The sequence below is a fragment of the Muscardinus avellanarius genome, assembly GCF_963383645.1.
Source record: "Muscardinus avellanarius genome assembly, chromosome: 9".
NCBI lineage: Eukaryota > Metazoa > Chordata > Mammalia > Rodentia > Gliridae > Muscardinus > Muscardinus avellanarius.
Genome location: NC_137795.1, coordinates 14,568,324 through 14,588,439, shown reverse-complemented (window position 1 = coordinate 14,588,439; position 20,116 = coordinate 14,568,324). Strand labels below are relative to the sequence as shown.

The 20,116-nt window shown below is 37.9% G+C and overlaps 1 protein-coding gene across 1 annotated transcript in view; it reads left to right on the top strand.

The window, feature by feature from the left end:
* ZPBP (zona pellucida binding protein) overlaps positions 1-19,824 on the top strand; it is a gene marked incomplete at its 3' end in the record, with an annotated part of 75,231 nt that extends 55,407 nt beyond the window's left edge. Inside the window, exons 8-12 of the mRNA XM_080701163.1 lie at positions 14,501-14,583; positions 15,549-15,688; positions 17,495-17,732; positions 18,040-18,061; positions 19,763-19,824. Of these exons, the coding sequence (XP_080557289.1) occupies positions 14,501-14,583; positions 15,549-15,688; positions 17,495-17,732; positions 18,040-18,061; positions 19,763-19,824 (545 nt within the window). The remainder of the gene's footprint in view (positions 1-14,500; positions 14,584-15,548; positions 15,689-17,494; positions 17,733-18,039; positions 18,062-19,762) is intronic.
* Positions 19,825-20,116: the final 292 nt, after the last annotated feature.

Genomic DNA, 20,116 nt, shown 5'->3' with positions numbered 1-20,116 from the left:
TTCCAGCACTGTCTATTGAAGAAACAATCTTTTACCTATGGCCTCTTTGTCAAAAATTAGCTGACAGTATGTGCAAAGGTTTGTGGTTTGGGTCCTCTGTTCTGTTCCAGTGGTCTATGTGGATATCTTCATGCCAGCTCCATTGTAGTGAATATGAGGTTAAGATGTGGGGGTCCTCAAACTTTCTACTGCTTTGTCAATATTGTTCTGGCTCTTTTAGGGTCCTTGTGAGATTCCATATGACTTTTAGAGGATAGGTTTTCTGTTTCTGCAAAAATATGTTGGCATTTTCGTAGGTATTACATTAAATCTATAGTTTCCTTTGGATAGTATTAAAAACTCCAGTGAAGCAAGAGAGGGCGTTTTTGGGAGAGAGGCGGGGGGGGGGGGGAAGGTCAGGAGAGGGGTTTAATTGAAGGGAACATTGTTTTCATGGACATGGACATACGTGAGAATCGCAGTGTCAATCCCAGGAGTTCCTGTGGGAATCTGGGGAGTAGAGCGGGAGCGGGAGGAGAGCTCACCAAGTGCTGTGTGTGTGTAAGTCACTATCATTATGAAATACATTATAAAGTGAGACTATAACGTACCAATAAAAGTATGAAAGAAACAAATAGCAAATTTCCATCTCAATAGTATTAATTTATCGTAATTATATTAATTCTTGTAGTCCATGAACATAGAATGGTTTCTCATTTATTTATGTCTACTCTTTTTCAGCAGCACGTTGTACTCAGTGCATAGGTCATATGCCCCCTTGGTAAAATTTATTCCTAAGCATTTTGTTATTTACAATGTTGTTGCGAGTGGAATTTTAAAAATTTCCCATTTGACAATGTATTGCCAATGTACAGAAATGCAACTACTTTTACACATAGATTTTGTGTGCTGCAACTTTGCAGAATTTATTATATTTAAAAGATTTTTTAATTTTTTCTTAGAATCTTGAAGATTCTCTACATCTGTAATCATGTCATCTGCCAACCAAGATAATTATACTTCTTCCCTTATAGTCAGATTTTACCCCTTTTCCTGCCAGATTGCTCTAGCTCGAACTTTCAGCACTATGTGGAATGTATGTGGCAAAAGTGAGCATCTTGTCTTAGTCCTGATTCAAATGGAAAAGCTTTTATCCTTTCATTAGGGAGTATGATGTTACCTGTGAATTTGTTATAAAAGCATTTATTATCATAAGGAAATATTTTTTGTTTATAGTTTGTTGCATTTTTATAATAAAAGATACTGACATCAGACATCTTTTCTGCGTCAGTGTATATATATATATATATATATATATATATATATATATATATATAATTTCCTCTTCATTCTGTACATGGGGCATATTACATTTATTGGTTGATGGTTTTTCCCTATGTTGAACCATCCTGGAATTCTGAAAATAAAACTGTCTTGGTCATGGTGTACAATTCTTTAATATATTGTGGATTTGGTCTGCTTATATTTTCTTGATGAGTTTTTCATCGGTATTCACAGGGGCTATTCAAAGGGGATCTTGATACATAGTTTACCTGTAGTGCTTTGGTCTGGCATTGATGTCATGGTAATTCTGACCTCATTTTATGAGTAAGGAAGTATTCTCTATTTTGAAAGTGTATAGACAAATTCGAAAAGGATTTGTGTTAATTCTTTAAAGGCTTTGTAGACTTCACCAGTGAAACTATCTGGATAGTTACTGATTCAATCGTCTTGCTAGTTATAGGTTAATTCAGTTTCTGATTATCAGTCATTTTTAGTACATTTTCCCCAGAAATATGTCCATTTCCTTTAAATCATACAATTTCTTGACACACTGTTGTTCTTAGTATTTGATATTTTTTTGTGTGTAAAGATAGTAGTAATGTCACTACTTTTACTTAAATTATAGTTTTAGTAATTTGAATGTTTGCTTTTTTCTTGGCCAATCTGGTCAGTTTTGATGGTCTTTTCAAAGATCTTTTTCTCTCCCCATGTTTGATTTTGTTGATTTTCTCTTCTATTTCTGTTTATTTGTAATTATTTTCTTTATCCTACTGAATTTATGTTTAGTTGGCTCTATTTTGCATTGATCCTTAAAGTATAAATTTGGTGTGCTTCCTTTCCTTTTCTGATACATTTGTGTGCAGCTCTAGCTGTGCCTCGTGAGGCCACTACCATTAGGCCTTTCATAGATACCATTAGTCAGGTGAGAAAGGACATTGTCTTCTATTTCCTGTTTACATTTAATTCTAAATGAGATTATGTGTTGTCAAATGTCTTTTACATACCAGCTGAAATCATTATATGTTTTTATCTTTTATCATGTGTTTATGATACACCAACTGATATGCAAATATTAATACAAACTTATATAAATTGATTTAACATATTCATGATTTTTTGTTTTGTGTAGTGCACTTCAGTGCTGGAAATGGAACCCAGGGCCTTGCACCTGCTAGGAAAGACCTCTACCTGAGTCCCCCAGTCTCACATGATACATTTTGTATATTACTGAGTTGGATATGCTAATACTTTGTTAAATTTTTATACCTGTATTCTTGAGGGACTTCGTTCTATAGTCTTCTTTCCTTGTAAACATTTTGAAAAATTTAGGTATCAGAGCACTGCTCTTTCAAAAATGAGTTGCTATTCTTACCTCTTCTTGCTTTTTCTTAACTGGTTTGTACAAAATTCAAATAATTATCCTTCATATGTTTAACTTTTCAGTGAAGCTCTCTGTTCCTAGACGGGCTTGGTTTGTTTTGGTTTTCATGGGAAGGCATGTATGTTTTCCTTGGGGAAACATGACATTGTATATTATAGTCAAACTTTTAGAAATACAGAAATCATATTGGAAACAAGCTTGCCCATCACACTCACTCAGAATACAATCCTCCTGTTGTCACACGGTTTCTATTCTCCCCAGAGTTAAGGCACTTGCAGTAAGACGCAGTGGACAACTTTGCTTTGACTCACTCTAATGTTGAATCAACTTTGCATTCTTTGAATATGCATTGCATGGTGTTGATTCTTTTTGTTTGATTTGATCGGTAATATTGCACATTTTTAAGAGGACTATTTTTCTTATAAGGTTGTGTTAGCTTTATAAAAAGAGTTGTGCTTTGTTTTCTCTACATTCTCTCAGAGTGTTTCTGTGTATTGATGCTATTTTACTCTTCAGTACTTTTTGGAATTAACCAGGCTAGAAGTCTATACCATTGATCTACTTGTGTACCCTCTGTTAGTGGCAACTACCTTCATTACTAGATTAAGTAAGGAGAGTAATTTCTTCCACTTAAAAATTTCTTCTCTTAAAAACTTGTTTCAGTTTCTAATTTTTGCATTTTTCCATAGGTTTTTCTGTATTCATATAAAATTACTTCTGGAACTCAGAGTAAATGTGTTAAAACTTAAAAAAACTATTTAAGAATTGTGGAATTTTGATTATTTTGCTATGTTAAATCCCCTAATGCATGGATATATTGTCTATTCATTTATTTAGGTGTTCTTTCATTTTTATTAACAGTTTATAGCTATCATATACAGGCATATGGGATTTATATCTATTTAATTTTGTAGGTAGCTACTATAATTTGTAAATTTGTACTGTTGTTTTAGCTTTGGATTGCAGTTGTTCATGCCTGACGTTTAGAAATATGATTATTTTAGTTTAGTGACCTTATCCCTCTTACTTTATTAAACTCATGAATTATGGAGATTTTTTCCTTTGGTTTCTTGGAATTTTCTGTAAAAGTATTTTTAGATCATATTTTTAAACAAAAGCAATTTGAATAATGATAAAAGTTCTTACAAATACTGCTTTAGATATATCTCACTAACTTCAGTATTTATATTTTATCATTGAGTTTAAAGTATTTAAGGTTTTTCTAAATACAAGTGGAATATAAGTTATCTAAATTGCTTAAAAACAGAAGTTTTGGATTTAAGGATTTCTTTTACATTGGAATCTTTGCATACATAGAATGAGATATCTTGGAGTTGGGACCCAAGTCTAAATGCAAAGTGTATTTATGTTTTGTATGCAAATTGTACACATGGCTAGAAGGTAATGTATACAGTATTTTTAATGTGCTTTTGACTGTGACATGACACTTAAGGTCAGCTATGGAATTTTCCACCTGTGGCATAATGTCAGCATGCAGAGTGTTTTAAGTTTTGCATTAAAGACGCTCAATCTATATCTCATTGTTCCTGATATGAATGTGACTGGGAATCTTTATATTAATTAGATCAGTTTTAGGTCCTATCAGATAGCTTAATGTTGGTGAAAGGTTACTATAGTTGATTCAAAAAAATGGATACTTTGCAGTTGCTGAATGTCCTATGATTTAAATATAAGCAGATCAAGGTGATTAATGGTTTTAAATAATGTCTGTTTATTTCCTGACTCTGCAGTTTTCTGTTTAATTCTTTAATTCTCTCAAGACTTGTGTTTTGTTTGTTTCTTTTTGTGGTTTATTTTGTGTGTACCGTATGTGTGAGAATTGAACTCAGGGGTATTCTGCCACTTTGCTCCTTGCCCAGCCCTTTTTTCAGTCTATTTCAAAACAGGGTTTCACTAAGGCACCATGTGCCGGCTCCTCCACGAGACCCTCCTGTGCCAGCCGCCTGAGTGTGAGGACGGGAGCTGCATATCACACAGCGGCTCCTGTGTCGTGGGCCTGTGCTGCGCACAGTCGCACTGTGTCCTGATAGATCTCTCCTTTGTCGTTGGGACATGCCCCTCCTTGCCCACAAATTGCTCACATCAGTGTAGCAGACCAGTATGCTTACCCTTGCTTCTTGCATAATGGATTCCCCCAGGTCCATTTACTTTCAACTTATCTATGCTTCTATTTAGGAGGTTCATACTTGAGTCCTGCTTTTTAAAACTCAGTAGTTAACATGTTCTTATCATTTTACTGTTGTCTATTTCCTATATTCTTTGGTCCTCCTTTGCTGATTTTTTGAGTACTGTTTGGATATTTTAATATTATAGTTTAATATATTTAATTGCATTTAAGCCATATTTACTCTATTTAAATTCCCTTTAGCTATATGTTTTTGTAGGTCTGTGAAAGAAATGAAAGCACACCATAATTTTATCGTTTACTTAGTGTTAATACCGTACAGCTTGACACACCATGCATAATAATTGAGGCTCCTCTGCCTGGCCTCTTTATCAGGCTTGTATTTTAATGCCATGCGTTGCATGTAATGCTCAAGTCCTTCCAGGCGCTGCTGGATTTTCATGTAGTCTTACTGACTTTAAAGGACTTGAGGAGGAGAGAAGACTCTTTACTCGGCTGCTCCCCGTTGCTTTTGCCCGCCTCTCAGTCCTGACGGTTCAGGCTCCTCTTACCTTGCTCAAGTGAAGGGACTTTAGCTGGGCGTCTTTGTAGAGAAGATCACAGATGGCTCCTACTTATCTGGAGGTGTTTCCTTCTTCATTTCTTGAGGTCGTTTTTCCTGATTACTGCAGCCATGGTCTTTCTTTTTCATCCCATAAAAGTTCTACTTTGTTCTGACCACTGCACATTCTGATAAATTCCCAGTGACTGAAGCATTTTCCTCATACATAATTTGTCATTTTTTTCTGCCTGCTTTCCAGATTTCTCCTTATCAGCACTTTGTTTTATTTCTGCAGTTTTATTTGGACTTATCTTTCCCAGGGTTCTCTGAGATCCTTCAGTCAGTCCACGTTTTCATCAACTGGCACATCACTGTATTTGTCCTTTGTCACCGTCAGCCTCACCCTGCTGTGATGGCAGCAGTGCTCATGGGCTCTCCCTACTGAGATGCAGTGGAGATGCCAGAGCCTCTCTTCCTTTCCTGCCCCTATTGTTTTTCAGGATTTTACTCTCTCTCTTGACTGACTTACTGACTTGTCTGAAGGTGTTTTGACTTTCTCTGGTGCCATGCCCATTCTCCTAAGTCCATCAGTGAATTGTTAATTTCAGGTATTCTGTGTTTAAATTTTGAATTTTTATAGTTTTCAACTGCTTCTACTCACCTAAGACTTACTATAATTTATTTCAAGAATGCTTTTTATTCTCTTGGAACACAGTTGTTGTAGCCATTTCAGGGTCACTGTCTGGTCATCTAGACATCTGTCATCTTGAGGTTGGGATGCATTTGGCTTATTCCTTCATAACAGATAACATTTTCTTTGATTTACCCACATTAACTTATTTGCATTGTGTCTTACAGCCCCACATGTCACATTATGCGTCCTCCAAGTTCTGGTGTGATCTTCTAGAGAAGATTCACGTTTTTATTTTAGCAGGAAATCTATCCGGTTATATTTAGCTCATGGATTCTTCCTTTGTGATGACTAATTCAAATCAGTTCAGTTCTGAAAGTCTTGGCCATGCTGGTCTTTCGCAGACACTCATGTTTAGGGCTTAGGTGGAGACTTTGGGTTGTCTAAGTCTCTGTGCTAGTGTGAACACATGTGATGGGTGCGTGTTTCAGGAGATTGGCCGAGCCGCATGCAGCCCACACAGGGAGTCAATACAACGTGTCTTTAGTTTTCTTCCCTTCAAGGTTTTGCCTTCCTGGTGCCATGTCCTTAAACACACTCCTCGCTTTCATTGGCCGGAAGGATGGAAAGTTTTATGTACTCGCACGATGTTCTCTGAAACTCAGTCTGCCCTCATCAAACCCGGGGAAAGAAACAATTTTAAAAATGAGCAGGAAATTCATCCGCATGTGAATTGCTTATTTTAACTCCCCTTCTAAATTCTCTTGGTTCCTTTGCTTTTAAGAGTCCTCAGGCAGAGGTTTCATTTTGGTCAGAGTTTTAGCATTGTGACCAGGGGCATGGATGGGCATTAAGGCCGTGGTCTCTTCAGTTCCAGGACTTGGCAGTGCTGTGTCTCAGTGCCCTTGTCACAATTTGGAACCTTGCCCACAGGAATCGCTTACTGATGGTAGGATTACGGTTATGGGGCGCACATCTTTTGTTTCCCATCTTTAAAGGGTCATTGTTCTTGTGGTTTGATGTCCAGTGTCTTGGAAACCATTATTTCTATGTAATTTTCATAGTCAGTTTATTTTTGTTACTGTTTCAGGTAAGATTTTAAATCGATGTCCTGTTATTCTATCTGATAATAGAATCTTAGACACTTATTTTTTTAGAAAGAAGTAAAACTAATGAATTGTAAGTCTCCAACAACAAAAAAACTAGTAGAGTTAATAAATGAAATTAGTAAGGTTGCAGGATACAATATAAAAAAAATCAAATGTGTTTCTATACACTAGTACTGAATACTCCCAAAAGGAAATTAGGAAAAATTTACATTTATACAGTCACTCAAAACTTAATGGAGTGTAAATTCACTTAGTGGAGTGTAACCAATGAGGAGAAAGATGTTTATATTGAAAAACTATAAAACACTGTTGAAAGAAATAAAAGAACAAGACCTAAATCAATGTAAATATTTCTTGTGTGCAAAAAATTGGAATACTTAATGTTGCTCAGGTGACTTTGTAGGGGGAGAGTATGAAGTCTAATTGAATTATTGGTGACAGATTAATTATTTTAATGATGACATTGCATTACCAGCTGGCTTCAGGTGTCTGAAAGAAAACACCTGTTAATCTTACTGAAGTTCTCAACCTTGCTTTTTTTAAAGGGTAAAACAGAATGTTACCATGCAGTCGGGGAAATTCTTTCTCTGAGCTACATCCTTAGGGCTACATTTTATTCTTTATTTTGAAACTGGATCTCATTAAGTTGCAGAGGGCCTTATTTAGTAGCTGAGGCTGGCTGTGAACCCATGAACTTCCAGTCTTAGGCTCCCAGGTACAGGGGTTACAAGCTTGTACCACCATGCCCGACTCAGTCATAGCATTCTTAGTTGCTTTTATTTATTCAATATTTGCTTGTTTGTATTAAACTGTGGGTGTCCTGTCCCCACGGTTCTTTTGGAGTTGACTCTGAGCCCTTTTCTATGATTTTTAATTTTAATTGTTTCTGTGGTTGGGATAGCCTGTTGCCATGCCTACTGTACCATGGTCACCAATGTTACTGTTATATTTTTTCTTTTTAAAATTTTTTGTGCTTTTATTGGTGCATTATAGTCTCACATCATACCATAAATCATGTTGACAGTGACATGCATGTACACGCTCTTGGTGTCCCCTCCCCTTTTCCTCCCTCCCAGTACGGAGTACCCAGATACGCTGGTGTATATTCACATGTATGCACATAGTCTATAGTAGTATTTCTATTTATGAACCTAAGTCTCCCTCCACCCCCACCCTGATATCTCCTTCCTGGCTCCCCTGAGGACCCTCATCATCTGGAGTCTCTCTTGTATCCCAATTACTCCCTGTCCTGTGCATATTAAAGAAAAAATATGACCCTTCACTCTTTGTGATTGGCTGATCTCACTTAACATAATGTTCTCCAGGTCCTTCCATTTTCTTGCAAATGATATAATTTTATTTTTCTTTATTGCTGAGTAGAGTTCAATTGTGTGTATTTCCCATAATTTTGCAATCCATCATCTGTTGATGAACACCTAAATTGGCTCCATAGTTTGGCTATTGTGAATTGCGCTGCCATGAACATGGCTTTGTAAATACTTCTGTAGTCCTCTGGTTTCAGCCCCTTTGGAAATAGGATCTCTTCTACACTTTGATGGGAGTGCAAACTAGCTTAGCCACTAGAGGGATCTGTGAGGAGGGTCCTTGGAAAACTGGGAATGGATCCACTGTATGATCCAGTCATACCACTCCTGGATATTTTTACTTCCTTTTAGTTTTACAAAATGGGAAATTTCCTTAGGTCTGTTTACAAATGTACTGACACTTTTAAATCTTTGTTTTGCCATTAAACACATCAGTATTTTTTTTCAGTGCATTAATTTTCAGGACTAGAATTTCCACTTCATATCTTTTAATTTCTGTTTTTATAATTTCACCATCTGTTTACTTATGATTATTTATTATTTAATGTCTGAATACATTTATACTCACCACTTTTAAAGTCATTATCTGCTTAACTACATGATATTTTATTTTATTTGTGCAGGTCTGGGAATGGAACCCAGGGGGCATTCGACCTCCGAGCAACACCCCTTGCCCTATTTTTTATTCTTTATTTTGAAACTGGGTCTCACTGAGTTGCAGAGGGCCTCCCTAAGTAGCTGAGGCTGTCCGTAGACCGTGATCCTCTGGTCTCAACCTCCCAAATGCTGGGATTGCAAGCATTGCACCACCGTGCCCGGCTACTACATGATATTTTCAATATTTTTTTGGTGGTCCTGGGGATGGAACCCTTCTACCTCCGGGCTATACTCCCAGATCTATTTTATATTTTATTTGGAAACAGGGTCTCTTAAGCCAGCACGGCTGGCTTTGAATCTGCGTGATCCTCCTGTCTCTGCCTCCCAAACGCAGGGATGACAAGCGTGGCCACCACGTCCAGCAAATATGCTTTTATTAGTGCATTATAGTCTCACATCATAATGTTAATCATGTTGACAGTGATACACATGCATTTAGCACTCAGTGGGCCTCGCCCTCTCCACCCTGCCTCCCCACTTCCTCCTTCCCAATACAGAATACTGAGGCTGACAGTTATTCACATAAGTTCACATAGTTGATAGTAATAGTTCCATTAGTTAACCTCAGTCTTCCTCCTCCCCTTTCCTTAGACCTCCTCCCTGGTTCCACTGAGGTTTCTCCTCTATTACCTGGAATATCTCTTGTATTCCAATTCCTTCCTAGTTTGCACATATTAGAGAAAACAAAAGACCCTTCACTCTCTGAGATGGGCTGATCTCACTTAACATAAATTTCTCCAGGTCTTTACATTTTCTTGGAAATGACATAATTGTGTGCATTTCCTAAAATTTTGTAATCCATTCATCTATTAATCAACACCTGGGTTGGTTCCATAATTTGGCTATTGTGAATTGGTCTGCTATAAACATGGATGTGTATATATTACTGTCGTTCTCTGGTTTCAGCCCCTTTAGAAAGATATCCATTAGTGCATAGCCAGATCATATGGTGGACCCACTCCCAGCTTTCCGCGGAGAAGCCACACTGGTCTCCCTGTTACCGAATAACTTTGCAATCCCACCAACAGTGCATAAGAGTTTCTTATTTCCCCACATTCTTGCCAACATTTATTGTTATTTGACTTATGTTTGCCACTCTGATTGAAGTCAGATGGAATATCAGTGTAGTTTGCATCTCCCTGATTGCTAATGATGAACATTTCTTCATGTATCTATTGACCATTTGTATCTCTTCTTTTTTGAAGTGTTTATTCAATTCACTTGCAAATTTCTTGATTGGGTTATGTGTTTTTCTAGTGTAAAGTCTTTTATGTTCTCTGTATATTCTAGATATTAATCCTCTGTCAGAGGGATAGCTGGTAAAGATTTTCTTCCATTTCATAGGCTGTCTCTTTAGACTCTATAGTTTCCTTTTAGTTTAGTGCCATTCTTTTAAAAAATTTATTGTTTTTTAAATTTTATTGGTGCATTGTATTCATACATAATAGTGGGATAAAAAAATTATGTACACATACATGTACACATCACCCAGTCAGCCAACATCCAATCCATACCCCTTTCTCTCCCCAACCCTCTCTCCCATGCTTCTCTTAATGCCATTCTATTTATTAATTCTTGCTTTAATCTTTGAGCTCGTTGGGTCTTGTTGAGGAAGTTTCTACCTGTGCCTATATGTTGGAGTGTTGATCTTATGCCCTACTCCAGTAGCTTCACAGGCTCTGGTCTAACTTTCAGGTCTTTGATCCATCTCAAGTTGATTCCTGAGGAGGGTGAGAGGTAAGGATTTAGTTCCATTTTTCTACGATGGATAACCAGTTTTCCCAATGTCATTTGTTGAAAAGGTTGTCTTTTCTCTAGTGTATGTGTTTGACCCCTTCATTGAAGATCAGTTGGCTATAAGTATGTGGCTTATTTCTGTACCTTCTCTTCTGTTCCATTGGTCTATGTACCTGTTTTTCTGCCAATATCATGTTGTTTTTATTATTATAGATCTCTAGTAAAATTTTAAGCCAATAATTGTGATACATCTGCATGGTTCTTACTGCAGACAATTTCCTTGGTTATTCTGAGTCTTTTGTTCTTCCATATGAAATTTATGATGACTATTTTAGGTCAATGAGGAATGACATTTGTATTTTAATATGGATTGTATTACCTCTGTAGACCACTTTTGGTAGAATGGTTATTTTGATAATATTTATTTGGCCTATCTCTGATTATTTTGAATCAGATTTTATTGCCTATTCTCTTGAGAGTGTGTCTTAATTTTCTTTGCCAGTCTAATAATTTTATGGTACAGTAAACTTCATGGATTGTGCTCTGTAGACTCTTCTGTTCATTTTTCCTCTGTGGAGTGTCCAGTTAGGTCTTCGTGACAGGGCGCCTTCACATTCTAAGTGCCCCAGTTGGAAGCAGCCCCTGACTTGTTCTGCCTCCCAGCACCGGCCTTCAGCTAGGGATTTCTGGACTATGTTGCTGCATATGGGAAACTCACAAATGAGCTAGTTTGACGTGGGTGCAGCTTACATACAGTCTTAGTTCCTGTATTTGTACCTTCTTGTTTACTTCTGTTTTTTCTTAATCTATCTATACGTGCAGATGGCTCTGAAGTCTGTCCTCCTACCAGTCAATGAGATTGTGACTTTCTGCCCCAGTTTTAGCCCCCTTGATGGGGCTGCTAAAGCCCACTGGAGAAATTTGATTAGATCCTGCACAGCTCCCTTCTTTATGGCATGAACAGGCTTCTGCTTTCTCTCAGGGCTCCCTGGTATTCTTGTCTCTTCTGTCAGATTCACCATTGTTAGCCACAGGTGGGTCATGTCAGTGTGAGCTGGGGTTTGAACCTTGCCTGTTTATTAATGTTGTGCTCATGGTCTTTGGTAAATGATCCTTTTGTTTATTCTAGCATTTTGCTATTGGTTTTCTGTATTTCTTTGATAGGAAGGTCTTACCTGTCACACAAACATAAAAACAACCTGATATTTTATTTTATTAATTTCAAAATTTTGTATCTTTATCCTATGAAATATAGGTATATATCATATTTATATTTTATTTTACATATAAATAAACATACACATATTTACATACACATATATCTTTTAAAGGTGCAAAAGCAACTAAAAATGCCACAGACTTTGCCAGCATTTGGGGTAGTTTTTCTTGACTTGGGTTCATTTGTTTGTTGTAGCTATTTTACTATATCCACAGCTCCTATAAAATGATTTTGGTCCATCCCTAGTTGTAGATTTGATGTTTCCATGAGGGAAAAAAGGCCTGGAGCGTCCAAGTTTACCATCTTGCTGGATGTCCGTGCACACTTAGATTTCTAGATTTCTAATTTGTTAGAGCCTTAAGTTAATCATTTGTACCTGATTTAATGTAGTTTTCCTATGCTTTTGTCATTGATTTACATGAGTATTTTAATATATTATGAATGATATCCCTTTTGTGATTATGTAGCTGCAACTATTTTTCCAATTTTTTTCCTTGACTATTGTTTACTTCTATGATTTTTAAGTTATTATTTTTTGTATCAAATGTTTTTCTTTAAATTTTTTTGTGGTACTGGAAATAGAACCCAGGGGCATTCTACCTCCGAGCTACACCCCAAACCCTATTTTTTATTCTTTATTTTTGAAACAGGATCTCACTAAGTTGCGGAGAGCCTTGCTAAGTAGCCGAGGCTGTCCACAAACAGTGATCCTCCAGTCTCAGCCTCCCGATTGCTGGGATCACAAGCATGTGCCACCATGTCTGGCATCTCTTTAATTAATTTTTAAGAAATTCCTGTCTAAAATTTATGAAGGATCTTTCTGTAATTCTCATTTCTTTATATTAGTTACCAGTGCTTCCTTCTTTACTTAATACACGTAGCCCACTGATTTTGTCCTTTAGATTCAACTATACTTTAACATTTTCTCTCAATTCCTCTTAAAGAGAAAAATGTTTTAGTATACATAATACTAGGAAGGAGTGGTATATAGGTAAGGATTGTAGATATTACACATATGGTATCATGGAGGTGTACTGATTCTAAGTTATTAGAAAACCATGTTTATTGAGGGTTGGCCTGAGAGGCCTTAACTTTTATGCAAATTTTATTTCTTTTTTGCATGTGTAATGGTGTAACACTTTGAGTACATTTGCTTAGCATTTACATATTTCTGCTTCAAAGAATATTAATGTGTGACTTGAGAGTCATTGCACATCCTTGAGAAAGCAGTGTACTAGCATCATTAGAAGTTTTTGTGTCCATTATTAGTGTAGATTCTTATCACTAGTACAGAAAAAAACCTATTCATCCTGTTTAACCAATATTTTTCCCATCTGAAACATTATTCCACAAATGAAACACCTATTAAACTTTGAAGAACTCTTTAGAATATAGTATGGAAAATACTCCCTCTAAATAGTTAAATATTTCTCAAATTGGTAAAATACATTTTAAAAGTAAATAATATGAAATTAAATAGTATAGTATGAGCCAGATCCAAACATTAGCACTTACTATTGAATCATAGTGCTAGAAAAATAATGTTATCTAGTATCATAGTAGCTGTGTTTTAGAGGTGCTGGTGACATAGTCTAGGGTCCTCATCGGCTGCACTTGCATTAGGGAAAGGAGGCAGCAGTTGGCGCCCTCAGCCCTGCTGGGCACTTGATGGCAGCACTGCCACCCCCTGTGCCTCTTCTTGCAGGGGCGAGGTGAGCAGAGGCAGCGGTCCCAGAGAGTGCAGAGTCGGGCATCTGTTTAGTGGCTGTGATATACTGGGTGCTTTTTCACACAAATCACCTGATTTTAATCTTCAGGTGATATGAAGTTGGATGTTATTGCACCTACTTGACAGTAGAGGAAGGGAACTTGGAGACTGGGCTTTACAGGATCCCCAAACCAGTCAGTGCAGATGGTATCTCATCTTGGTTTCTTCCTGCCCCTCTTTACCTCCTGTTAAAGCAAAGCTTTTATTATATAATTTCACCTCTATGAAGAATGTGATCAGGTTCATAGAAACAGAAAGAGAACAGAGGTGGCCAGTGGGTGGGGAGAGGAGAGAATGGGAGTCTCAAAGTGGGTGCAGGGTTGGTGAGACCCTGCTTCAAAGTCAAAAGAAAATAGTGCTGGGAGTAGAGTTCAGAGGCAGAATGGCCCTGGGTTCAATCCCCACTACCACAAAATGAAATGAAGTGAAACGAGTAATAAAACAAAATGTAATGGGTATAAATAAGGTTGCAGAGCTTTAGCATGAAAACATGAAAAATGAAAATTCTGGAACTGGTTATACATAGGAGTACAGTTAATACTACTGAAGTGTGCATTTAAAAATGGTTACAGTGGTAAATTCTGTTATGTGATTTTTAACCTCAATGAAGCACAAAGACCGCTTATAAAAGAATCTTCTTTGACAATATCGCCTCCATATGTGAAGTTATTTTGTTAGGCATGTTGGGAAAATAGAGCTTATTGATTTGTTCTTTATTCACAGTGATCTGCAGCCCCGGATCGTACAACCCCCGTGACGGAGTCCACTGCCTTCGGTGCAACAGCAGCCTGGTTTACGGCGCGAAAGCATGCGCATAGGCTGACACCTTGAGTCACTCAGTGGTTTATTAACACAAAAGTATATTTTTGGAATATTAATATATAATAAATCACTATTATGCCAAAATTAAATAATCATATTTTACAAAAAACGGTGTCCTCATTTTAATCAAACATGATATGTCCAAATTCTTCTTAAGGGTGGACATCTGTGATCTTTATCCATTAATGCCAGTCCTACATATGACTCCAGAGTCTCCCTTGTGTCACTGTGTTTTAAAAATAGTTTCAAATATACTGTATCAGGTTAGCCCAGAAGATTTTGCAGGATTTTTCAAAAATATCCTATTTTATCTTTGCTTTATATTCCCTAGATTCAGGCCACCATACTCTTTTATTACTTATTTCGGCTTGTTTCATTTCTTTGGTTTAATTTTATGAGATTTTAGTTATTCTAGCTTGACCTTTCATAGTGCAAAGTCAGTTTCAAAGCCAGTGTCTTATTATTGCAGTTGTTAAATTCTTTACTGTAAAAACTAGTCCCAGCCACACCGGGGGTTTTAACATAGTTCAGTGTGACTAGCTTACACCTCCAAGTCAAAGTCTCTTAAATTACCTTCTTGACATTTTAGAATGGAGAAATCATTATATTTCTGTAAATTAACATTTGAACTTTCTCAATAGACTAAGCAATTTATTTTCCTTAAAAAAAGAAATAATTATCACAACGTCTATTTCATTTACTTTGCTATTAAAGTGAATGTTATGTGGCAGATATTACTGCTGCCACCACTAATGTCTATCCTATCTCACATTGGTGGCCTATATTTGAATATGAAGAATCCCAGAATATTTTAATACCAGGAAAAAACACAAGTTGCTTATAAAATGAATAGTTTTTCAATGTCCTGATTGTTGTCTGATGTGTATTTGTATTATTTTTACTCGCCAGACTATTGATGTTTTGATCTTTACATGTCCTTTCTTAAAAGGACATAAACATCAGTAAGTGGCACACAGACATCAAGTTGGACCAGACACAACTGGGCAACGCAGTACCAGAAAAGGGATACTCAAAACTGAACTTGAGACCTCCGAGCCTTTATGAAGTAGACAGATTAATAAGTCTATTGTTAGTCATCCAGTAGAACACTATACCCCCAATTCTCATACCTGTGGCTGTATTTGATATTGTATATTGTTAATCCTAGAGGTGTCTTTTTAAATCTCTTTGGGCTAACTGGGAGTCCTGGGTGCATCTCTGTAATTCTAGTATCTCGAGTTCAAGGCCAGTCTTAGCAACTTAGCAAGACCCTCAGCAAATTATCAAGAAACTCAACAAAAAAAGGGCTGGGGGTTGAGCTCAGAGGTAAAATGCCCCAGGATCCATTCCAGTGCCCCAAAAGCCTTTGGGGCTTCCGTCAGCATGGTGTCTTATTTCCATATTGTTCACAGAGGTGGTAAAGTACCTTCTTTTCTCAATAGAAGTAACACATTGGGCACAACACCGGGCGAGATGTTGTTCTTTGATAAATAACTAGCACAGATTAAATGTGTAATGTCATGCATTGACTATAATCTTTCTTTTGAACTCTTTTGTTGGCTTACTTTTTTTTTTCCTATTTAAGAAGTTCTACTAATGGAACTTAGGGTGTGTTTTTCTGAGACACAGAGAGCACCAGATCAGTACTCGGTCAGTCTGGGAGAGCAGAGGCAGGATCAAGGTGGCACGGGTAAGTCCTGGAGGCCAGGACCTCCCTGGAGACAGGTGGCCTGGGGTGAGTGGGCACATGGTGGGAGGTGACTGGCTGAGTCTGGCTTCTTAGCGCACGCAGGTGGACGGAACTGTCTCTTCACAAATGTCAAAGGGCAGGGCCAGGGAAGAGCAGCCTTCCAGGAAAGAGAATCATCAGTAGAGATGGGAGCAGAGGGCAAACAGGAGAGAGGGAGACAGGAATTGCTCTCCTTCCTGTCTCCCTCGTGGAGTGTCCTTTGCACTGCTGTACCACGTGGCACGTTTATGTTGGGTAATTGTGTATTTCTCTTCACATTCAGTTATTCTAGGATAGCCCTGGCTCCATAGACCTCTCCTTGGTACAGTTAAGTATTTAGTAGTTCTAAATTAGTTAATTGATTTTTAAAGTTCTATGAGTAAAATACTTCAGTGACTCAGGAAAATGGTGCCTCTGTTGTAGAGCCAGAAAGGACATGCGGTTGATGCTGGTTTAAGTGATGCCAATGCATATGTAAAAATGGTAAACATCCCGGAGAGATTACTGTCATAAGGCAGTTTCAAGAAATTTTTTGCAATGAAATAATATCTTACATTTTTATAAGGCCTTAATTTTTACAAGGTATCTTAATCATATCTTATGTTTTTAATAGCCTTTGATGTTAGGAGGGCAAATATGATTCACATTTTATATGTTTTAGATTTTTTTCTCATTATAAGTATGCAGTATTTGTTCATTTGGCAATACATAAAAAGATCCTTAATAAGTTAGATCTAGTATTCAGTTATTGGAAACTGTCCTCAGGAAAAAAATTAAAGGTCAGTTGAAATATTAGATACAGTGGTATTGATTGCTACATTATATCTAATAATGAAAAAGAAATTAATATAAATGATCCTTAAGAGAGAAGTGGCTGAATAAACAATAATGTTTGCATAAAATAAAATGTTACTGAGCTATTAATATCATATCTTCAAATTGAATGTATAAATTTATCTGAAATATTCTTATATGTATTATTTAGATATTTAAACAATCACCAAAATGTTAACAATAATAGTCTCTTTGTACTAAGATCAAATTTTCTTCAATAAAATAAATGACTTTCAAAGTCTTGGAAGCAATAAACGTACTTTGAAAATTAAAGTAGTGACAGTTTGGGGAAGACATTACTGCTCTCAGCTCACTTGTCTTATTCTTCCTAGCACAGCACCAAGTCTCCTGACTCCTCATGGTGATCCTTCTCAGCCAGTGGGCACAGGGATTCTCGGCTACTGCACGTTCGTCCTGCCTGGGGAGGAGGCCTGCGCTCAGGGGGACATGGGACACGGGGTGGGGATGGTGCTGGCGGGCACCAAGGACGGCACCCGCCCTGTGTCTGGCCCTCAGCCTCTGCCGGGCTTCCCAGTGCTACGAGGCAGGAATAGCATCCCCTCCCAGCAGGTCAGGTTTCCCCTGCCCACACCAAGAGCACCATTGATGCACTCTTAATTATGGAAACTTTGTAAAATGGAGGACTATGGGCAGGGCAATCACCAAAGATCAAAACCAGATGTCAGCAAAGTTAACATTTTGGTAAATTTTCTCTTTTGCATGAATTTTTTATGTTTGCTTTACGTACCATTATGGAAACAGTATTCCCTGTGGTATATGTATTTCTATTTTACTCACTTCAGTTGCATATTTCAATATTTCATTTATTCCAATGGCCACTTAATCATTTCTAGTTGGGTGTTTCTGTTACTTCTAGTTGGATATTTCTGTTACTTCAGGTATTTCTCAAAACTGTTAGTTATTTTTTACTGATGTACGTAGCATTGCTCTACAGCTTTCTGCAATGTTTGTGGTCATTTTTAGTCTTCTTTATGTTAAACACCCAGGAAAAGAATTGCTGGCCTTAGATAGTTCTAATCCTCTGGATCTTTTGTCAGATTATTTCCTAAATAGCCATAGCAGTTCAGAGCATCGCCAGTGATATAGCAAAGGACACGGTTCACTGTCCACTCTCCAACACCAAGTCGAAGATGATTATTTAACTTGATAGATGTAGACAGTTTTCATCTATTTATGTTTTGAGTGCTATGAGGTGGAACTTTCCTCATATCACAACGACACTGCTCTTTCTGATGGTTGTATCTATTGAGTGCTTATTGTGTGTTGTTTTATAAACTCTTCCCATGGGCTGTCACATGTAATTTGTCCAACTCTGATTTATTATTATTCTCATTTCACACAGTAGAAAACAAGTCACTGTGGTTGAGGAATTCCCTAGGGTTCGCAGCTCGTAAGAGGTGAAGGCGGTGTGCGCAGTGGTTGGGTCTGCCGCGCTTTCTGGGAGCCCTGACCCCATGGTGTCTGTTGGCAGGTGCAGGAGCTTTGGGTAGCCTGGCCTCCAACCACGTGGTCCTGTCCTGCAGGGGCTCTGGGTGGCCTGGCCTCCAGCCATGCAGGCCTGTCCTGCACCCGGCCTGGCGCAGTCTCTGGACTCATGGCCCTGGGCTCTCCTGGGCCTCCTGCACCTCACTTGCCTTCCATTCAGATAAGGAAATGCAAACCCTGCATAAGACTTTTACATTATGTTGAAAAGAAGGGTGTCACAGGCTACCTGACACGCTAAAGGAAGCTGGAAATTGATATATGCATGTTTGTTTTCATTTATAGAGGAAATGAGTGAAAAGGGGTGTGGACCTGGAATGCATGTTGAGTGGGCCAATCCTCTTAGTAGCCTGCACTGAAAATCACCCTCCAAAATAAGCTGTGTACCTAGTATTCTCATTTCTTCTTCCATGTAATAGAACTTCAAACTCTTACTCAATTACTGCACCCACGTTGATGTCAGAATCAAGGATAATGTTCAATCCAGGGTCTCTGTTGTCTAGAGTTTGCCTCCATCCTGTCTAACACCAAAAGGAGGAGAAGGACAGGAAAAACTGATTAAAAACTCCCATGCAGGGAAAGGAGGAAGCAGAAACATCTCAGTCACCAGGTGGGTAGGGAGGAGTGGGATCTTTCTCAGATTGGTGTAAGTTCTTATTTTGGTCACTGGTTCTGACCTCTGTGGTCATCTTTCTTATGCGCAGTACTCCACTGCTCGGAAGCTGCACTGGTGTCATTAGAATTCAGAGGTCCGGGGGGTTCAGGCTGTCAAATTGAACATGTTGCTTTCCTACAGGGCAGTACATTTCCTCCTCAGCTTACAGTAGCATTATGGTTCCAATAAACCTACTGTAGGTTGAAAGGGTCATAACTCAAAAATGCATTTAATATTCCTACTCTGCCTATGGAAACCGAAAATAACTGCTGGGTAATGGGGATACTGCAGTGAAAGACTCATCCGTTCCTCTTCTGAGTAGGCTAGAGGACAACTGGTAAAGGGCACTGAGGTGTGAGCAATCCATGGTGATAGTTTAGCAGACAGTGATTTTCAGGGAGGGGTCAGATTTTGGTCATGCATTTGTGTCTTCTCATTACAGATTTCTCTGTTTCAAGCAAGGGCATCCTGTATCAGCCTGTGAGCTTCTGTGAATTGTTATAACTAACATCCAGTCCTTTTAACATCTGTATACTTCCGCTGATGGCAGCAAACACCTGCCAGCTTCCTTGTTGTAAACTTTGTTTGTGCCAAGTGCACGACTTCTTCCTCTACTTCAACTCCTTTCTTCCTCCCAGATTGTTCAGCTTCTTCATGGAAATCTCTTCAGCCTCAATGCTGACAGGTTCATGAATATCCTACTTATGAATATCCAAAGTCTAGCAGTTTTCTGAGCACTGATATCTTTTATTTTCTATTTTATCAACGGCAGAGTTTTGGACAAAGCCTTGAGTAT